Source organism: Harpegnathos saltator, unplaced genomic scaffold (assembly GCF_003227715.2).
Source record: "Harpegnathos saltator strain DR-91 unplaced genomic scaffold, Hsal_v8.6 scaffold128, whole genome shotgun sequence".
In the NCBI taxonomy this organism is placed as follows: Eukaryota; Metazoa; Arthropoda; class Insecta; order Hymenoptera; family Formicidae; genus Harpegnathos; species Harpegnathos saltator.
This window is the reverse complement of record NW_020229904.1, coordinates 1,606,831-1,626,204: the sequence shown is the minus strand read 5'-3', so window position 1 is coordinate 1,626,204 and position 19,374 is coordinate 1,606,831. Positions and strand designations below refer to the sequence as shown.

Below are 19,374 nucleotides of genomic sequence, written 5' to 3'. Positions count from 1 at the left end.
TTCCTCTCTGTCTCTTTCTCTCTCTCTCTCTCTCTCTCTCTCTCTCTCTCTCTCTCTCTCTCAGCCTCTCTCTGTCTCACTGTACTCTCTATATTTCTCCTCATTTGCCGATCATCTGTCGCATTCTCGCGCGTCCCTTCTTCCCGTCGCACGCATTCTTCGGCTCTCGGGATAACCCTCGGACTGTTCAAGCGATAACCTTTGGGCTTCCGTGAATCAGCTTGCTTGTTTTCCCGGCTATCTGCTTCGGGATAAAGCTGCCGCCGATCGGCTACCGTGTCGCGATTTTACGAGGAATCGAGGTTCAGTGTAGTACGATGCTCGGTCTCTCGTGGAGGTACTGAAGATGACGGCGTCACTTGATCGCTTCCTCGTCGCGCTCTGCGCCGTCCATATCATCGTCTTCGTCGGCGCGGTACGTGGTGGAATCGTTTCTTTGCGAGTGGCTGTCTCGGTGGTGCTTGCGCGTGGGGCCACTCGCAAACGGCCGTCCCTCTTGTCCAGTGCTTAAGACCGAGCGCGCGGGTTCAGGAGCTGGGGAGCCTCGGAGCGGCCGAGAGTTCTGCTGGTCGTGGAGAACGTCCGGGTCTCTCATCGGCCTGGAAAGGCGCTCACGGTCTGGAAAGGCGCGTGCGACTTTTGCGACGACACGCTGACGAAGACGCGAGTCGACTTGCAGTGCGAGGTCTCCTCGAGATTTCCTCGTGGCTCGCGCGAGCAGAATTCTCGACTCCGAGAGCGCCTCTCTCTTCCAGGAGAACTCACGCGAGCGCACGCTTGATTTGCTTATCGGCGGAATAATACGATACGCATTAACACGAGTGTCGGGCTCGGAAACATTTCGCTTCGTTATGTCGGCGAATCGTAATAACGACATTTACATAACGACATATGTTCGGGACACAACGTGAATTCGCAATTATGTGCGCGGCGCTATCAGGCCGCGCGCAGATGCGTAATTTATTAGATAAAGGCTGAACACACACGTGTGTCATCCACACACACACACACACACACACACACACACACACACACACATACACACATATGGTTTTTTCTTCTTTGCTTGAACTCGCTAGACGTCATAGCGAGACGCTGTTGACACAACCGCCGTGGATTTGTTTTTGCATTAATCTGAAAGCACGCGCGAGCGTTTTTTGCGATGCGAAACTCTCGTTTCGTTCACGCGCGCGATATCGATCTGTGCGGTACGGTTGTGTTCCGCGTGCGTTATTAGGACCGTCCCAAGAATCTCCGCGGAGGCTTTGTTTGGTAGTTATCTTCGTGTAAACACAGCGTAATCTGCAATAAGCAGCTTCGTACGTACGCGAGCGAAGGTGCTTATTACCGGGAGAAAAGGAGACGGAGATGGCGTTTGCGACGTCGCGAGTGGCCGACTTATGCGTGCCGATTAATTGCGTGCGCGCGTTTGCCTCGCTTCTGTTAATATTTGCCGTTGTAGATCTACGATCCGAGAGCCACGACTACGAAGCCGCCGGAGCGTCGGGAATCGGTGCTGCCTTGGCATTCGGCGGCCAAAGGGAACGAGTCGGGGATTCCAGCCGAGGGATCTCGCGCTGCGAAATGGCAAACATACGACGACGACGACGACGACGACGTGCCGTCCGAGCCGGCTTGGGGCCCTTGGCGGAAGAAACCCGGCAGCGAGATCGAACAAAGAAAGCTGGTCGATATCCAGGATCAGCCGGCCGAGCAGGCTCCCGAGCGACAGCATCGTCCGGGAGCCGGTGAATGGCAACAACAGGAGAATCTGGAGCAGCCGCTTTTCCGGCGAGAGCAGCCGGATAAAAATCACGGAGGCCTCGCGGATGCACCGAAATATGGGAGCCGCACTCCGCCGCGGAACACGATCGATTTCGAGCATAAACTGCCGCCGAGATATGACGACAGCGAGGAAACCGAGGATGAGGATTTGTACGAGGGAGTGCCTCTCGACAGTACGGTAATTTTCCTCTTCTTTTTTCTGTTTTCTTTCTTTCTGGCCAACACGTTTGGACCCGAGCAAAGAATTGTGAGGGCCATCCTCATGAAGCATGAAGGCCCCGATAAGGCTGAAAGTAGAGGATGTCCTAAAAAGAGATGCTTCACCACATCAGGCCCCGAGATGAATCTTTTAAGGATACCTTAGCTTTTAAATATAAGGCTTTGATAAGAGAAGCTGAGACGGGCCTTGGAAGAATTTTTCAGGGGTGCCTTAGATTTTACGAAATAACGTTTTAACACAGAAAACTGATTAGGGCCGAATATTTTTACTCAAGCGATGATAAAAATATTGCCTTATAAGGCCCTATTAATATTGCCTTATAGGGCCCTATTATATTGCCTTATAAGACCCTATTGATATTACCTTATAAGGTCTTCATAATATTACCAGGCTCTTATCGGAGCCCTATTAATTTTTCTACTCGGCGAGTTCTTTCATTCGGTAAAACGTCACGTTTACGTGTGCATCTTTACTCATTCTTACCTGCCCGTTACGGCGTGAATTGTTTGAGCCTACAATTCTCTCACGCTACGACGGACGATCGAGTGACCGTAGATTACTGTTTTGTGCAGAAGCCACGCAAGGAGAGCATCCTTCTGTCGCGAAAGCCGCAGCACACGATCGCGCGGTACGATCCGCGATCGGGCGTGCAGTGTCCCGATCGCAATTCCACCGGGCAATTTGTTTATCCGCCCGACTGCAAGTTCTTCGTCAACTGCTGGAAGGGCCGCGCGTTCGTGCAACCGTGCGCCCCGGGCACGCACTTCAACCCCGACACCCTGGAGTGCGACTTTCCGCACAAAGTGAAGTGCTACGAGGGCGAGTCCGCCGGTTACACGCAGCCGATTCACCCCGAGTCTCAGGTCGTCCGGAATCCGCACAAATTGCGAGTGCGTTTCTCCCGACAGTATTTTGCATCGCTTTGCGTTTGCAGATGCGAGAGAAAAAGAATCTTTTTGTCCTTCAAACTGACCGACGCTCCCGTTGTTCCATTCGCTGTTGAGAAAATTAATGCTGCTCTCGCAGCCCGATTGATCGGATTAATTAGCAATTCGTGCCTAGCTTAATTAACACGCGTAAAGAAAATCTCAAGTGAGACTCGCGCGTGGAGTTAATCGCTCGCTCAATCGGCAGGAACCGAAATGCCCGCCTTACCTGACGGGTTTGCTGCCGCATCAGGGAGATTGCAGCAAGTTTTTGCAATGCGCAAACGGCGCGACCTACGTTATGGATTGCGGTCCTGGGACCGTCTTCAACCCCGCTGTCGGTGTATGCGATTGGCCACGTAATGTGGAGGGCTGCGAAGCAGGCGAACGGCAAAATGGTATTTTTCTTTTTGTTCGAAAAGACGAGACGAGGAACGATCGTCTGGAAGCTTTCGTTTTTGTTTCGCCGAAAATTCCAGGTACCTTCAAAGCCGAGGAGGACGTTAAAGCACCGCTCACACCTCCGAGTCCGCAGACGCACCCTTACGAACACAAATCGGAGTACACCGAAGTGAAGAGGATCGCGTGCCCTGCGGATTTCACCGGATTACTGCCCCATCCGGAGACGTGCAAAAAATTCCTCCAATGTGCGAACGGCGCCACTTTCGTGATGGACTGCGGCCCCGGGACAGCTTTCAACCCTCTGACGACGGTCTGCGATTGGCCGCACAAAGTACCTAGCTGCAAGACAGGTGATTGTTAACGCATCATCAAATGCCACCAAACGCGCTGATCAATGACCGCAAATTCGCGATTACGTCTTGACCGGTCATAAATTATTTGCAGAGTGTGCGAATTCTCCCGGAAGTCCAACATTCGTACAATTAATTAACCGTGCAATGTAACATAGAAAAGTATTCTTCATGTTCTTTATATCCCAATCGCGCGATACATCATTCAAGAAGACCTTCGTGAAATACTCGTACCTCCTGAAATACTTGAAGTAACAATTCCGACAATAGCGATCTCTGAACGACAGACAAACCCGCCGACGGGGCGCACCGGACAACAAATGTCTTCCGGCCACCATCCGCACCATCTGGAGCAAGTGGCACCGTGTCGTGGTCGAGTTCCGGCCAATACAATCGCACCAGTGGCCCTCGCGGTCACGGCTCATGGCCATGGACGACGACGACGACGACGACGACGACTCCTAAACCGGCGTGGAGGCCAGTCACGACAAGTCCAAGTCGTTGGGCACCGATGTGGACAACCGCGAGACCTCCCTATGACCATCCCGGACACTCCGCTAATCACCATTATGGTCGCGTCTACGAGGACAGCCAGCATCGAGACTACGAGCCGTCTCGTCCGGAATGGCAGCCGAACGGCGGACACTTCGGGCGACCCGGCGACTACGATCATCACGCGTACGATGACCGCTACGACGCTTCCCGGTGGCCGGGAAGTCCGGTCGCCGACCGGGGCCAGCAGGGTACTCGCCATTTCGGCCAGTATCCGGGACAGTCGTGGCCAGCCGAGCATAGACCTCCCCCAGATAATCGGTACGGTCAGGACTACGGTCCTCCAGGTCGCCATTATCAGCATCGTTATCACGGCTACGGGCCTCCGCCACCGGCGAGTCCGAGTTGGGGCTCAGGCAGTGCCGCTGATGGAAGCTACGGCCGCGACTACCACGGGGAATATAGTCCGCATCCGGGCGGCGGCCATTGGCCTCCCGATGGCGATTACCACCGTCGCCCGCCTTATCGCTACGATTATCACTACTTCGAGGACCCAGCGGCGCCGGGCGAGCCGGATCAGAGGCAGTTCCCAGCGTACTCGCCGCCCGGGGACGGGACCAAGTTTGGCGCCGACGGGAATTCGCAGGCGAGTCGGCCCGCCGGTTATGACTTCTCGTCGGGCGGACGAGAGGATCACGGCAGGACGAGTCCTGGCTTCTATCGTCCAGACTTCGATCGCACTTCCTCGCCGGCTGGGAACGTTTTTCTAAACAGGGGCGATCCACTTGCCGGCAGGTGGAATCAGACCAGTCATGGTCCACGGTGGGGCAGACCGCCCGCACCTCCACCGGGACCAGGAAGCACTCCGTGGAGTCGGCCCGACGGGCCTGGTTTCCAGCCGAGTGCGTGGCACGGTCAGCAAAGTCCGGAACAAGCACCCGCTCGTCCGTGGGATCAAGGTAAAAGAAAAAAAATTTATATTGACGACTTCTGTATGATCGTCGAGAGGATGCGCGACGTTAACGGCACGCTCTGTTTGCACGCTGCATGAATTAACTTTGCGCCAAGTTGTACGTCATATCAGCTTATCATATCAGCGCGGCATGATATCATTTAACCAAACAGCGTAAGTTCCGCGCGCGCGAGGGTGATGCTTCCCTCTCGCGATAACTCTCGCGATGCATGTGATTTAATCGCGCGCGTGGAAATTAAGTCGCACTAGTTGCTGTGTCCCGCGAATAAATACCGGGAGATTTAATACGCTGCGTATAAAGAGGAGACGGTAGTTAAACACGATGAATAATCAGGATTAAGCGAGTGGACGCAGTCGCGAGAGCGCGAGAATTGCGAGTCCGGTGCGAGTTTCTCGTTCAATTATTCACGAGAATTCACTTTTAACGTAAGATTTCACGTCAGATCGTTAAATGCGAGTGAAAGCTTCATGTTCCGCAGACACTCAGGAGGACAAGTTCCATCAGTGGCAGTCGGGAAGCGACATTTACCAGCAAAGTACGGTCGACAGGGAGAACGACGCGAAAATGGCGCAGTGGGCGTCGAGGACGAATATCTTTTTAAGCCCGAAGGGCCAAGTAGCTTCAGGTCTGTAGACGGCTCTAGAATGTTTAGACTGCCTAATTTCCTCGCTATATAAGTAAGCAAACGTCAAATTATGATTGCAATTGAGTGTACACTCTCTCGTCAGTTATTCACGGTGAGTTGTAATTTAAGTGGAGCTGAGCCACGATTGAGCTCGTGACTTTCCGCAGACTCGAAGAACGAGACTCAGCGTCCAAGGACGAATGTCTATCCGGCTGGGATATATGTGGATGCAAACGGCGTGAAGGGTCACTTCATCACGAAGGAGATTGAGAAGAACCGAACGCACCCGGAGATCCAGCACTCGTACGACACTCGAAGACCTCTCGGTCGGAACGACACTTTGAACAGTATGCTTCTGAAACCAAGTCCAATTACTACCTTCCGGTGTCTCATTTGATTGCAACGATGATCCCACTGTCGCAACAACGTTCACGAATATTTGTCTGACAGCTCCCGCTTCAACAGACGCTGCCAACGATTACGCGCCGTCCACCGTCACAACGACGAGAACGGAGACCGTAAGACTCCCAAGTCAAGCTGTACCGTCGAGAAGAGGGAAGGTATACGTTAACACCACCACGAGAGGAACAGGGCCACGTGGCTCTCGCAACGAGAGCAGGTCCAATCTACCCAGTGTCTCGATTGAAGAGGATGATTCTTCGGGCGCCACCGACACGAAGCAAAGTGGCGAATTTCCGGACGCCGTCCCGCAGCAAGAAACGGACGATTACGTGGACGTGTTGGACGAGAAGAACGAGTGGAAGCCCAAATTGGTCTTCGAGAACAGAAGCGAGACCACCAGCACGGCTCCGTCGGTCATCATGAGGATCACCCCGAAGAAAACCGACGTCGAGCTTTTTAATATCGAAGCGGCGCCGTTCAAGGAAGGTAAGCAGAGAGAGACGAAGCTAAGAGTCGGGCTAAGAGTCTGTGCGATTGTCGATGAATGTCGGGTAAGTCGATCTCCCTTGGGTGGCCTCACGGCCTCTTCTTGTGTTTCGTCGCGCCGCAGAGTGTCGCATAATAACGCATCGAAGCTTCTCGCTATGTAAAGCTTTCACGGGGAACACTTCAAATATAAATATCGAAATTAATACAGCGCGATATCTCGACAACTGCGTTCAAACGCATATCTACTCAGGTTGTGTGCTTCAGACTCGTTCTGTTTTACTTCACACGTCATGATCATCGACGGAGAGGAAAATCACGCGTTACTAAAACCGTGCATGCGGCTACTCCGTCAAGTAACAAATCTATCATTTGTCTGTGAAAATGTTCCTTCACATCTTGGTCTGAGTGCAATTTCCGCATTTCGCATTTGTATGAGTGCAGTAGCGTGCGAAAAAGAACGTCCGTGTGTCTTCACGCGATGTCAACGACGACGAGAGAGTATCCTGCAATCTTCTCTTTCTCTCTCGTTTGCAGAGGAACCACCTTTCCCCGTTTATTACGTGCCGCCGGTGCGGCCGTTGACTCATTCGCGAAAGACCGCTCTACCTACACCCCTATCTGGCCAGGTGAGAAGACGAAGACGAGTCGGAGGATTTAGCTTTAATTATAATGAGGCAACAGCGTTGTCACCACTTATGTTGACAGATGATTCGCTTGAGAGGCGGCTCCGGCCCTGGCGATGGTTACGTTGAGGTCCAAGGCGCCTTGCCGGGTTGGGGCATTGTGTGCGACTCCAGAAACGGCTGGACATTGAAAAAGGCGCATATAGTGTGCAAACAACTCGGTTATACCAGGTGCGCAAGGCGAAATTGATTATTAACACCGAAGGTTGCGTGGGAATTATTCTTTCATAAATTCGTAGCTAAGTTATTAAACATCACGCAGTCGCACGCGTCTGTCCCGTGTGGTGGATAATTAATTGTTACATGCCAGATATTACATAAATTATTACACGCGGCTCAATCAATATTCAACCACACGCAATTGCGAAGATGAGGTCGTTGATAAATGTTTAATCACGTAAGTAGGTGTAGAAAATCGTTGCCTCGTTCTTTCGGTACGCTGAAATCCGCGTGTTTTCTAAGCCTCGCGAGATTCGCGATGAAGCAGCAAGTAGCGGGTGGAGCGCGATATGAGGAGTTACACGGAGGTCTTTTGTTCCTCGCAGGGGCGCCGAAATGGCTTGGCAAGGCAGAAACAATCGCAACGGAGTGCCAACTTGGATTGCGGCGAACACTGTAACGTGTCTCGGCAACGAGACCAGATTTCAATCGTGCAAGTAAGAGATACCTGCCGCTGCCAGAAACTGATAAGCGCTTCTCTCTCATTCGAGCGAACGGGGATTTGCTCGAGAAGCAAAAGTCCGAGATTCTCGCGCGGGCGCGCTTTAGCAGCAAATTTACAACTGCCGTCAGGCGCTTCTCGCTTCTCCCTTAAATCTGCCGCTGCCGTCCGCCCTTCACCCGCGACCTTCTCCGCGCGGATGAAGAGCGGATCGCGGCCGCGCGGCGGCGGCGGGCAGATATTCGCGCGCTGATACGCACCGTGATGATGATTATGCCCATCTAGATTCACGCACAATCGGGAGTGCCGCGTGGACAGGGACGCGATCGGCGTGCAATGCGTCTCGAATCGTATCGCGCATTGCCGCAAGGACGAGATACCGCATGACGGACAATGCTACCATTTGGCCGAGCCTGTCGGAGGGTCGAATCACGACGAGGTGTCGGACTACTGCAGGCGAAGGAACGCACGGCTCATCGACATCATCAGCCAGGCGGAAAATAACTTCGTGTCGGAGTGGCTGTCGCAGTCGTATCCGGAAGTTAACTCGATCATGACTTCCGGCCTCGGCTTCATCACTATGAATCTCCCTCTGTGGCTGTGGGGCGACTCCTCTCACGCCAAGTTCAAGTACGATCCCGACGACACGAAAGTTTCGATTGAGTTTGGATTTTAAACGATTAAATATTCCATTATCCGGCCGTGCTGCTCTCCCTCCCTCCCTCTCTCTCTCTCTCTCTCTCTCTCTCTCTCTCTTTCTCTCTTTCTCTTTATCTGTCCATCTATCTATTCCTCTCTCTCTCTCTCTCTCTCTCTCTCTCTTCTCTATCCATCTCGCAGTCTTGGTTAATCCGAGCGCGCAAACTTCGTTTCGCCGACTGCCCCGACTGTAATTCTCCTCCGAGCGCGAAATTTATTTCTACCTTATAAAAAATTAATGAATTCCAAAGGGATCGTTCCTCATAACCTCAAGTTTTATGTTGAACGTTTTGTTAGATTTACAAAGTGGTGGCCCGGCTGGATGAACGATACGAAGCAGCCACCGGCGGTGGGATCTCATCCTCTTTGCATCGTAATGAAACGGAAATTTCCATGTCACGGACTAGCCGAGTCGACGTGCGTCGCGGATTACTTCTTCTGGGACACGGAGGACTGCGAGGCCAGCTCGAGGGGGCACTCTTTCGTCTGCGAGAGACCCTACGACGACATCGGTAACGATGACTCGATTGATCGAGGGGATGATCATCGCAATTCGACGACACAGCACGCACGCGCGACTGTCGCCTTTTAGTCCTTTTAGAGAGCCTTTTAGAGAGAAATTACGCAGTTTTACATTTATCTTAAATAACAACGGGTCCCGTCGACCCGTTGTTACAATTACGGATCTTTAATCGAGACCGTAACGTATTACCGGAGATAATTTATGCGCTACGAAACTTGATCGCTCATTATTAAAATCGTCCCTCTCTCTCTCTCTCTCTCTCTCTCTCTCTCTTTTTTTCTCCGTCTGAGCGCAGAATTATAACGCGATTTTCTACGCGTCGCGCCGCGACAAATATTCCAAACGCGGAAAGGAAAGACAATTTGCGGATTTAACAATATCCGCTTTTCCAGGCTGCGTGTACGGCAAAGGAAATCAATACACCGGCAAAGCCAACGTAACGCTATCAGGAAACGAATGTCTCCCTTGGGCCGAGCAGAGAATCGCGCATCAACTGCGCGTGAATGTGAGCTCGCCTCTTTATGCGCCCGTCGAAGAGGCGCGATCCCAGCCCGGATTAAATTGCGCGGATGTGCGTTGTTGCAGGTCGTTAGCGAGGAAGTTCGGAAGAAACTGAGGACGCACAACTTCTGCAGGAATCCCAATCCCGCCAAGGAGTCGAGGCCGTGGTGCTTCGTGGGACCGGGGACGGGGAAGCGCGAGTACTGCGATATTCCCGCCTGCGGAAATATCGGTAGATACTCCAAGCTGATTAATCGAATCTCTCTCGCTCCGCGAGGCCGCGAGTCGCGAGGAGTCGTTCGAATGCGAATATCGGCATAGAAGGCACGAAGGCAATTATCATTTCGCTTTCAGACCCAAAACGCTCGACGTTGACTGGCCAATGCAAGCCTAGACATTTCGAATGCATGCCAGGAGAGTGCATCCCATCTCCGTGGGTCTGCGATGGAGAGGAGGTAGGATACACACACACACACACACACACACATACATACGCTGGACGCATCCATAGTGCAAAATAGCGCGACCTATATTTCCTCTATTTTCTTGAGAGCTCACGCGGGGGAGATAGGATTTAGCGAATTACGCCGCTCGTAGGTACGATTTTAAAAAGAGCGGACACGTTTGCGGGGAAATTTGCATAATTCGCAGGTGAGGTTGAGTTTCTGAAATAATTGAATTAAAGAATAAAAGAAAAGAGAAAAAAGAAAAAAAACTCACCCTTCCCCAAAGAAGCTGTAATAAGCGACTCGCGCACGTGTCCCGCGAATTAGGAATTTTAATAACGGAACGTGCAACGAGTCGGTACGCTCTGTAATTAATACAATTCGGACTCCGGGAACTCTCGCGAAACTTTTGACAACTCGGACTTTTAATCGTTGATTTGCCCGTTTCCCGCGCGGACGAATTTATCATCGTTCCGAGCGCGTCTCTCAATGATTGCATTAGCGGCCGCGTTTCTGCTTTAATCGGACTTCGGCAATTCGGTCGAGCGACACGATGATTACAAGGATGCATAATGCGATATCTAGGATTGCACGAACGGGGCCGACGAGAGGAAGTGTGCGGTGGACCTGAGCCTCTTTGAAAAATCCGCGAGGCATAAACTCGAGGGCTACGACGTGGAAAAATGGCTGAACACGCCGCTGAAGACCTGCGCTTTAAGATGCAAGGAGGCCGATTTCACTTGCCGCTCCTTTAATCACAAGTCTGTCCAAGAGTTATTCAAGTTATTTATTATCCGTCAAGCGCCGCGAGTGAGCGAGCGAGCTCTCGTTGATAAAAAAGGGCTTTGCCCCGCGTTAAAATAGCAAATGTATAATTAGCGTCCGTTCTCTCTCTCTCTCTCTCTCTCTCTCTCTCTCTCTCTCTCTCTCTCTCTCTCGAGCACTCGCCTCTGCCGTCATTCAACGGCGGGCTGGCAATAAAAATACACAGAGCTATTTATTTATATACGCGAGGGGGTAAAAAGTGTGAGTCTCTGTAAGGCTTTTTTCCCTTACAACGTCGAGCACCGCGTTCGTTCACGGTCGTTAATTATTCGCCGCACGCGATCGCTCGCGATTACCCGCGTATTTTGTTTCAGAGCGGAGGGTAACATCTGTCTACTCAGCGACAGCAACATCGGCCTAACTGGCGCGCTCAAGCCCGACAGGCAGTTCGATTATTACGAAAGGACGGAGAGGAGCGTCAACTGCGACGGCATGTACACTTGCAACAATCGCAAGTGCATAAATCAGACCCAGGTCTGCAACGGCAAAAACGACTGCAACGATCGCAGCGACGAGAGCATGTGCACCGCCGAGAATCTCGATTACGATATCCGTCTGTCGGGCACAAATAACAGTCACGAGGGGCGAATCGAGGTCAAAGGTGAGTACACGTGTAGTGAAGCGCGGGAAGTGAACGAGCGATGAAAGATAAAAAAAGGAGGAACACTCGGGACAAGAGGAGACAAAAGGGGAAGCGATATTCTCGCGCAGAAATTTTCGACCATTTATCCTCGGCGAAAACCTCGTCGAGGAAGCGCCGTCGTTTACGGTGACACTTTTCATACTTCAACGCAACACATTCATTCCGAGCTGAGCCTTAGATTTCAAATCCCGTCGAGGTAAAGCCCTTGACTTGAAATCGCAGCGAAAGAGAGTCACTCCGTTTTCTATTCTCGACCTCCCCCTTTCGATAGACCTCCGAAAGTACCTCGACATTTTTGCCAGGAAGAAAATGACAAATGCCGGCGGGAAAGCAGCGCCGCGTAAATAGCGAGCGAAAATTACGCGCCACGCGCCGTGGCGCGAGGCAATTCATATCGAGTGCAAACGCGATTCGCCGCACGGCGCGAGCGGGGCACGGGGGGGGGGGGCAAAATTTATGTGTCGGAGGCAAGACGGATCGGCTGTGTGGTCCCTTCTGAATGTGGTCGATTTGTCGAGCAGTTCTAGGACACTGGGGCCAGGTATGCGACGACGGCTTCGGCATGATCAATGCTGACGTCATCTGCAGAGAGCTCGGCTTCGCTCTCGGCGCGCTGGAAGTCAGACCGGGCGGGTTTTACGGGAATCTCGAGCCACCCACGAGATTCATGGTGGATCAGCTCAAATGTCGCGGAAACGAGACCACTCTGCGGGACTGCGACTTCAACGGGTAAGAATCGCCCGTTCGCTCGTTGCGAGTTGCATCCGACTCTGCATCGCTGACGCTGTTGTTTCGTGTCGTGTCAGATGGGGCGTCCACAATTGCCAGCCGGAGGAGGCGGTCGGGGTCGTCTGCAAGACCGCGGTCAACACCTGCCAGCAAGATCAGTGGAAGTGCGACAGCGTGCCGAGTTGCATACCGGCGTCGTTCATCTGCGACGAGGTGGTCGACTGCCCGGACAGCTCCGACGAGAGTCCGCAGCATTGCGACGTGAGTGAGCGGTGATGAGGGTGTCGAGAGCGAGGATCGATTCGCGGCTGACTACGCGAGACTTCCTCTTCATTTCAGGCGCCGTTCGAGCTGCGCTTGGTGGACGGCGACAGCCCGCTGCAAGGAAGGGTCGAGGTGAGACACCACGGGGTCTGGGGCACCGTGTGCGACGACGACTTCACGAATACCGCGGCGGCGGTGATCTGCCGATCGCTCGGCTACGGCGGCAAAGCGATCGCCAAGAAGAACGGCTTCTTCGGCCCCGGCGACGGGCTTATATGGCTCGACGAGGTAATTCGTTCCCGATATTCAGTCACCTCGCGCTCTCGATCTCGGCGAGGGATTCGCAATCCTCCTCAGGAGGATCCCTCAGGACTCCCTCCTGAGCGATCGTTTCGATTTTTATACCGCGGATCGCCCTTGCGATTTTTCGTCGCTCAGGCTGCATCAACATGCAGAGACATCAGCAATGGTTCGCTTGAGCGAGCAGATTACGCGAGCGATGGTTATTGTTACAGATATACCGGGTGTTTCAGACCACTCGGGTCACCCGGTTTTTTCGTTAACGCGACATTTTAGAGAACAATATTTCAGACAACAGTTGCAGGGCTTCAAAGGATCTCTGTTTACTGACGCTGATGAATTTGACCTTGGGATAACCTTGAAAAGTTCAGTCGAGATCAACATAAAAATCTTAAGTGGATGCCCCAATTTTTTATTACATCATCTTTTTCTAGCAATTAATTTGAACAACTTTTGTCTGAAATATTTTGTTATTTACTTGATATTTTTTGAGATATTTGAAGAAAACTTGATAACTTTTTCAATATTTAACTCACGATATCTCGCTAACTACTTGTCAGAAGAGAAACTGGTACTAGGTACTTTTTTGCTTTATTCAGTCTCAAGAATATATTGTTCCAATAGCGGCCTGAATTTGGTTAAATCGATGATTTTGAAATTTCCAAAAATCAGCAAGTTAACAAAAGTCAGGGGCGCTATTGTAAAAATATATTCTTGAGACTAAATAGAGCAAAAAAGTCTAGTACCACTTTTTCTTCCGACAACTAGTTAGCGAGATATCGTACGTTAAATATCGAAGAAGTTACCAAGTTTTCCTTCAATATCTAGAAAAAGATTATAGGCAGACGAAAAAATATTCTAGACAAAAGTTGTTCAAATTAATTGGTGAAAAAAGACGGTGTGATAAAAAATCGCGGTTTCCATTTCAGATTTTTATGTTGATCTTGACTGGACTTTTCAAGGTTATCCCAAGGTCAAATTCATCAGCGTCAGTAAATAGAGATCCTTTGAAGCCCCGCAACTGTTGTCTGAAATATTTTTCCCTAAAATGTCGCGTTAACGAAAAAATCGGGTGACCCGGGTGGTCTGAAACACCCGGTATAATATAATTATTACACTGATTGTGTAATCAATGAGCATCGATAACGATTCACCGTTGCGCCGGAGACATTAATCCGCGTCGTTCTTGCGGGACAGGTTTTCTGCCACGGCAACGAGACGCAGTTGTATCGATGCGATCACAGCCACTGGGGCCAACACAATTGCAATCATAACGAGGACGCAGGTGTAATTTGCTCACCCGGAAACGTTAACGACACCGAGGTAAATCGAAAGCGAGGCTAATGCCTCTCCCGCCGTGACGTAAGCCGAGCATTCTGTTTTGTCTATTGGATTGCCTCCGCAATAGGCGGCAGATATCAGATGCGGATACTCCGCTCTCCTCCGAGAGCGGAGATTGCCGTTATCGTGTAGCACGTCGCAGCATTCGGCTGTTCGGTATAATCACGACTCGCCGCTTGACAATCGCTCGCGATTGCTCGCGGTAATTCGCGCTAATAAACGTCGCTTCGTCGCGCTGCGTCTGCACGACTCGTTCTCGCTGATTTCTCGATTCTCACATCCTCTTCCTCGCCACCGAGCAGCGGTGGGCGATGGTGCCGGAACTTCCGGAGCGAAGCATCGACGAGATACTCCCGACCAACTGCGGCCAGCGAGCTAAGGATTTCAACGACGACGAGGACCTGATCTTCGCGAAGGTGGTGCACGGCTCCGTCGCGCCGAAAGGCACCTACCCCTGGCAGGTGAATCTTGCTTCAGCCGGATCACTCTCGCGACAACCGACGTCGCAGTCCTCCACCGCGTATTTAACGTATTGAGCGAGAAAGCGAGATCGACCTTTCCGCGCGGTCTTGCAAATATTTCCGACGTGTCGTTTAGGAGATTAACGGGGGAATTACACGCGGAAGGCCGTTCTCAAGGCTATCTTTGTGAACATTTTTTTACAGAAACGGTAAGATCAATGGACGTGAATTTTTCACACACAATGTATTGATGAATGTTCGAAGTATAAAATACATTTTATCGAATCACAAGAACCGATCAATTTGTAATTATAGATCAAAATGCAGTCATCCATTTGCGAGCTCTATGTTTGCTGTCGACATAATTCCGGACCTCTTTCGCTACTTTGAAACCAAAAAGTGGGAAAGATTTTTTTAAATATACGGTTGCCATTATAGCCCGTAGCAAAATGAAGGTACTGAAGCCAAGTTTGGAAAGATAATGAATGTACAAAGAAAGAAGTATCGAGAATGAAACTTTTTTCAACTTGTAATCATGTTTAAAAAAAAAATGAATAAAATAAAATATAACTGTGTTCGAGGTAGGGGCGCGAAAATTGCATGTCTTCTAATATATATTGTGTAAAAATTTCAAGTTATTCGGTTCAGTAGTTTTTGCGCAATCGTGTCGACAGTTTGAGAAAATGGTGTTTCCAGATAAACGCGTTTGAAGTTTTATGTATACTTTCCATATAGATAGTAACAAATTTATTTTATACTTTGAACATTAATAAATACGCTGCCAAAAATTCCAAGTCTATTGATATCCTGTCGTTTCTGCGAAAAAAATTCGTAAAAATATTGAAAACGGGCAGCTCGGTATGTAATTCCCCCCTTAAATTTGGACACTCATCTGCTCGGGGTTGAGGAATTTTGAGAACAAAGCGACGAGTGCCAATTGATACCGCGCGTTAAATACGCGAGCTTTAGGACTTGGACGACGTGCTTCTGCGACGTCAGCTGTTTCCAAGCCCTTGCTTCTCAAGGGCGTCGTAGCGACGCTACTTGAAGCGTCTGAAAAAACTCGCAGGACGCCGCGACGACGCGTATCGAGCTTCGAGGCTGAATCCGATTTAGCTACCTTTCAAAGTGGCCTGAAAACCGAAAGGCGTCGCCGCGACGTTTCGTGAAAAAATAAGACTGTTGCGGTGCGAAGGGCTAAAGGGCCGAAATTTAGGCTAGCATTCGAGTGCGAGGGCACAGCCGATCGAGTCACTGGTGCGGCGCGGTGATCGTGTCGCCTCTGCACGTGTTAACGGCGGCGCATTGTCTCGAGGGCTACAACAAAGGCACGTACTTTGTTCGCGCGGGGGATTACAATACAGACGTGAGTGAATTGTCGTTACATCGTCGGCTCACGCAAGTCACGCAAGCGTACTCTCACGGCGCTCGCGTGTCGCACCGTCTAGATCGAGGAGGGTACCGAAGCGGAGGCCAACATCGAGGATTACTACGTGCACGAGGAATTTCGCCTCGGAGGCCATAGGATGAACAACGACATCGCTCTGGTCCTACTTAAAGGCCCCGGCATCCCGCTCGGCAAGGATATCATGCCAATTTGCTTACCGCACGAGAACACCGAGTACCCGGCCGGACTCAATTGCACGATCAGCGGATTCGGCAGCATCGAGACGGGAAAGACGAGTAAGCGAGCTGCCGGAGGGGATTACCTTAAGCTCGCTCGTGCGATGAAACAGACCGTTTGTTTCTCTTGCAGCGCAATCGAAGGATTTGCGGTACGGCTGGGTGCCTCTGTTGGACCAGTCGATTTGTCGGGCTGGTTACGTTTACGGCGAGGGCGCCATCAGCGACGGTATGATGTGCGCCGGATACCTCGACGAGGGTATCGACACCTGCGACGGCGACTCCGGCGGCCCCCTGGCGTGTCATCATAATGGTAATTGATCGAATGATGAAAAAATCCCGAGCAGAACATCGTCCCGTGGCTGTATGAAAACCCCATCGGGCTTCAAATTTCAAATAGGGTCCGGATAACTTTATCGGATCCGGCGCGCAATAAGGAGTGAAACGCACTGCTGCATCTCAACTAGAAATTTTGATCAGGTTCACCTAACATTGATAAGGACCTAATAGAGTGAATGGCAGGTAATCCTAAGTAAGTCAGTCCTTATAATGTCCTAACGACAAATGAGTAAGGAAGACCTTTGTAAGGTTATAATGATTGGGTCTACATCAGGATCTTAATGTACCAACCTAGTGTATGATATAATATGGTTCAGTTAATCAGGTCCTTGTCGGGATCTTATTCATATGTACCTAATATGATTTGCATTATCAAGTTTTGACAAAAAATGTTTGGGTGCCATTTCCAAATATAAAGATGTTTGCATTGAAAAAACACTTCAGATCACTTGAATATATTTGTAAAATGCTACAGAAACTATCCTTTCTTTAGCAGACAATAAATAGTTGTAAAATTAATGTGACATGCAACTCATCTCTTTAACACTACTTTATGTCTTGTCACCTTGTGATATTCATTTTATGTTTCTTTCCCGAAACATTTTACAAGTATGCTCAAGCGATCTAAAATATTATTTCATGCAAATAATGCTTTTTATTTGGAAATGACATGAAAGAATTCTCAACGTGTCATTTCTTATTTCTAATATCATCATCCAATATAGCCGTGGCGAGTAATCAGGAGCCATAATTTGAAAAAAAAACGTAATAAGGATCCCATAAGGTAACTCAGTAAGGACCTGACTATGAATCCTTACTAAAGTTCTGATATCCACTGCGTTACATAACTTACTAGGATCCGATAGTATTACCTTATTGGGACCTGATGTCCAAATGAGGTTAACCTGATCAGGACTATGGGATAAATTTCTAGTCGGGATAATGCCCTGATAAAATTGCCTGAAATCGGGAAACCTGATGAAATGTCCATCAGGATCAAATCAGGCATCCAAATAATGACACGTCATCACTGGTCAGGGTATAATCCGGAAAATATTGCAAGACAATTGCCACATTCCGACCGGATAAGGACCACTCGAAATGCCTTCTTATGGCTTGCCAAGTCATGCCATATCAGGCATAAAAAATTGCCGTATTTGATTTCTGCTCGGAATATCATTGAAAAAAAAATAATCATGAGGGAGAAATCGGTAGGGGGAGGGAGGGGGGAAGAGAATCTCGCGGTGGCGCTGTTGAGGTCTGAAATATCTTTTTCTCCTCACATCACAGGAGCTTTCACTCTGTATGGAATCACCAGCTGGGGCCAGCATTGCGGCAAGGCGAACAAGCCTGGAGTTTACGTTCGCGTGGCGTACTACCGGCGATGGATCGACCGGAAGATCAAGGAATCGCTCGCGGGTAGATAAAGCGCGGCCACGGAAGATTCTCCGCAAATTCCGCATCGTACACATTAGCAAGAATCGCGAATCGCATGCTTTCGTTCACGACGATGCTTGGTTGGAACACAACGATAATTAGAGATATACTTACTCCGTCACACATATACTTACCGACCTCCAGTCTCTTCGTTCTGTGATGTTATTTATATCTCGAGAGGCTTTGGCAAAAAATAAAAACGCAGGTGTCGATCGCAGGATGCGCGGTTGCGAGGCAGCGAGGAAGGCAACGCCGACGGAGACGTTCGGTTGATTTGCAGTTTATTTCGTAAGACATCTTCGTTTCTACAGTAATTGTAATTGTTGCTTTTTCCTGTCGCTGTTACATGATTGAGCCTATCTTTTATGTACAATAGTCCCAACGTGTGTCTGACCCGATTCGATCCAAGGTAACAACTCAACGAGTGGCGTTTATACAGACCGAAACGTAAAACGTATTATGCACGGTATGCGGAGAGACAGAGAGAGAGAGAGAGAGAGAGAGAGAGAGAGAGAGAGAGAGAGAGAGAGAGAGAGAGAGAGAGAGAGAGAGAGAGGGAGAGAGGGAGAGACAGAAGGGGGTGGGGAAAAGAAAGAGAGAGAGAGAGAGAGTAACGGATGCATTCTCATATAAACTCGCGTACAGCTGAATTACATTATTACAGCGTCGCAGAGATTTAGGCTGATCAAACGCAGGCTAAAAGGTTCCGCTATTGCGCTCGCTTATCGAGTTACTCCCGCTAATATCGATCCTCTTTGAAGGAGGCATAGGGACGAGAACGAGCAAAAAAGAAACACCTTGATCGGCATACAAAACGGCGCGATATGGAAATATCGGTTCAATATAAAGCCCGGCGGAAAGTTGCCGCGCGCGGAACCGCGAAACTGAAACTCTCGCGCTCTCTCGACGCGCTTGCATCGATTTCTGTCGCGCTCGCGACCACGCGCAAACAAAAAGGAAACTTGCAGTTCACACGACAGACGAGAGAGAGAGAGAGAGAGAGGGGGGGAGAGGGGGAGAGAGAGAGAAAGGGAGGGAGAGAGGGAGGGAGAGAAAGAGGGACGTAAAGTTTACCGCCGAGGCAAGAAACGAGCGATCTCGAGCTGCAATCTCGCGAGCGAGGTTTGCCGCGCGGACAGAACGCGCTCGGCCGGCGGCGACAATGCAGCGCGAGAGGGAGCGATCAGAAAACTGTGAACTACTACGTCGCGATCGCGCAGATAGGACAAACAAA

The 19,374-nt window shown here is 50.3% G+C and overlaps 1 protein-coding gene across 3 annotated transcripts; it reads left to right on the top strand.

The window, feature by feature from the left end:
- Window positions 1-251: 251 nt before the first annotated feature.
- LOC105185459 (uncharacterized) lies at window positions 252-18,576 on the top strand. 3 transcript variants are annotated; one of them, XM_011144992.3, is made up of 28 exons: window positions 252-415; window positions 1,463-1,963; window positions 2,578-2,895; window positions 3,140-3,329; window positions 3,411-3,683; window positions 3,971-5,134; window positions 5,628-5,774; window positions 5,942-6,121; window positions 6,240-6,662; window positions 7,200-7,291; window positions 7,371-7,519; window positions 7,894-8,004; window positions 8,295-8,639; window positions 9,006-9,220; window positions 9,624-9,736; window positions 9,817-9,964; window positions 10,087-10,187; window positions 10,764-10,939; window positions 11,318-11,604; window positions 12,168-12,375; window positions 12,453-12,636; window positions 12,715-12,927; window positions 14,137-14,262; window positions 14,583-14,741; window positions 15,958-16,107; window positions 16,190-16,424; window positions 16,498-16,677; window positions 17,994-18,576. In XM_011144992.3, the coding sequence occupies exons 1-28, from the start codon at window positions 347-349 to the stop codon at window positions 18,128-18,130; spliced, it is 6,594 nt and encodes a 2,197-aa protein (XP_011143294.1). In that variant the 5' UTR covers window positions 252-346; the 3' UTR covers window positions 18,131-18,576. The 3 variants fall into 3 exon arrangements, with proteins under 3 accessions (XP_011143294.1, XP_011143285.1, XP_011143303.1); XM_011144983.3 differs by having other exon boundaries at window positions 6,225-6,662; XM_011145001.3 differs by lacking the exons at window positions 5,628-5,774; window positions 5,942-6,121; window positions 6,240-6,662.
- The last annotated feature ends 798 nt before the right edge of the window (window positions 18,577-19,374 follow it).

Coding starts and splice junctions, on each gene's coding strand:
- LOC105185459 (XM_011144983.3), top strand. CDS start 347: ATGACGGCGTCACTTGATCGCTTCCTCGTCGCGCTCTGCGCCGTCCAT. Junction 3,684..3,970: donor AGTACCTAGCTGCAAGACAG/GTGATTGTTAAC, acceptor TCTGAACGACAG/ACAAACCCGCCGACGGGGCG. Junction 11,605..12,167: donor GGGGCGAATCGAGGTCAAAG/GTGAGTACACGT, acceptor TTTGTCGAGCAG/TTCTAGGACACTGGGGCCAG.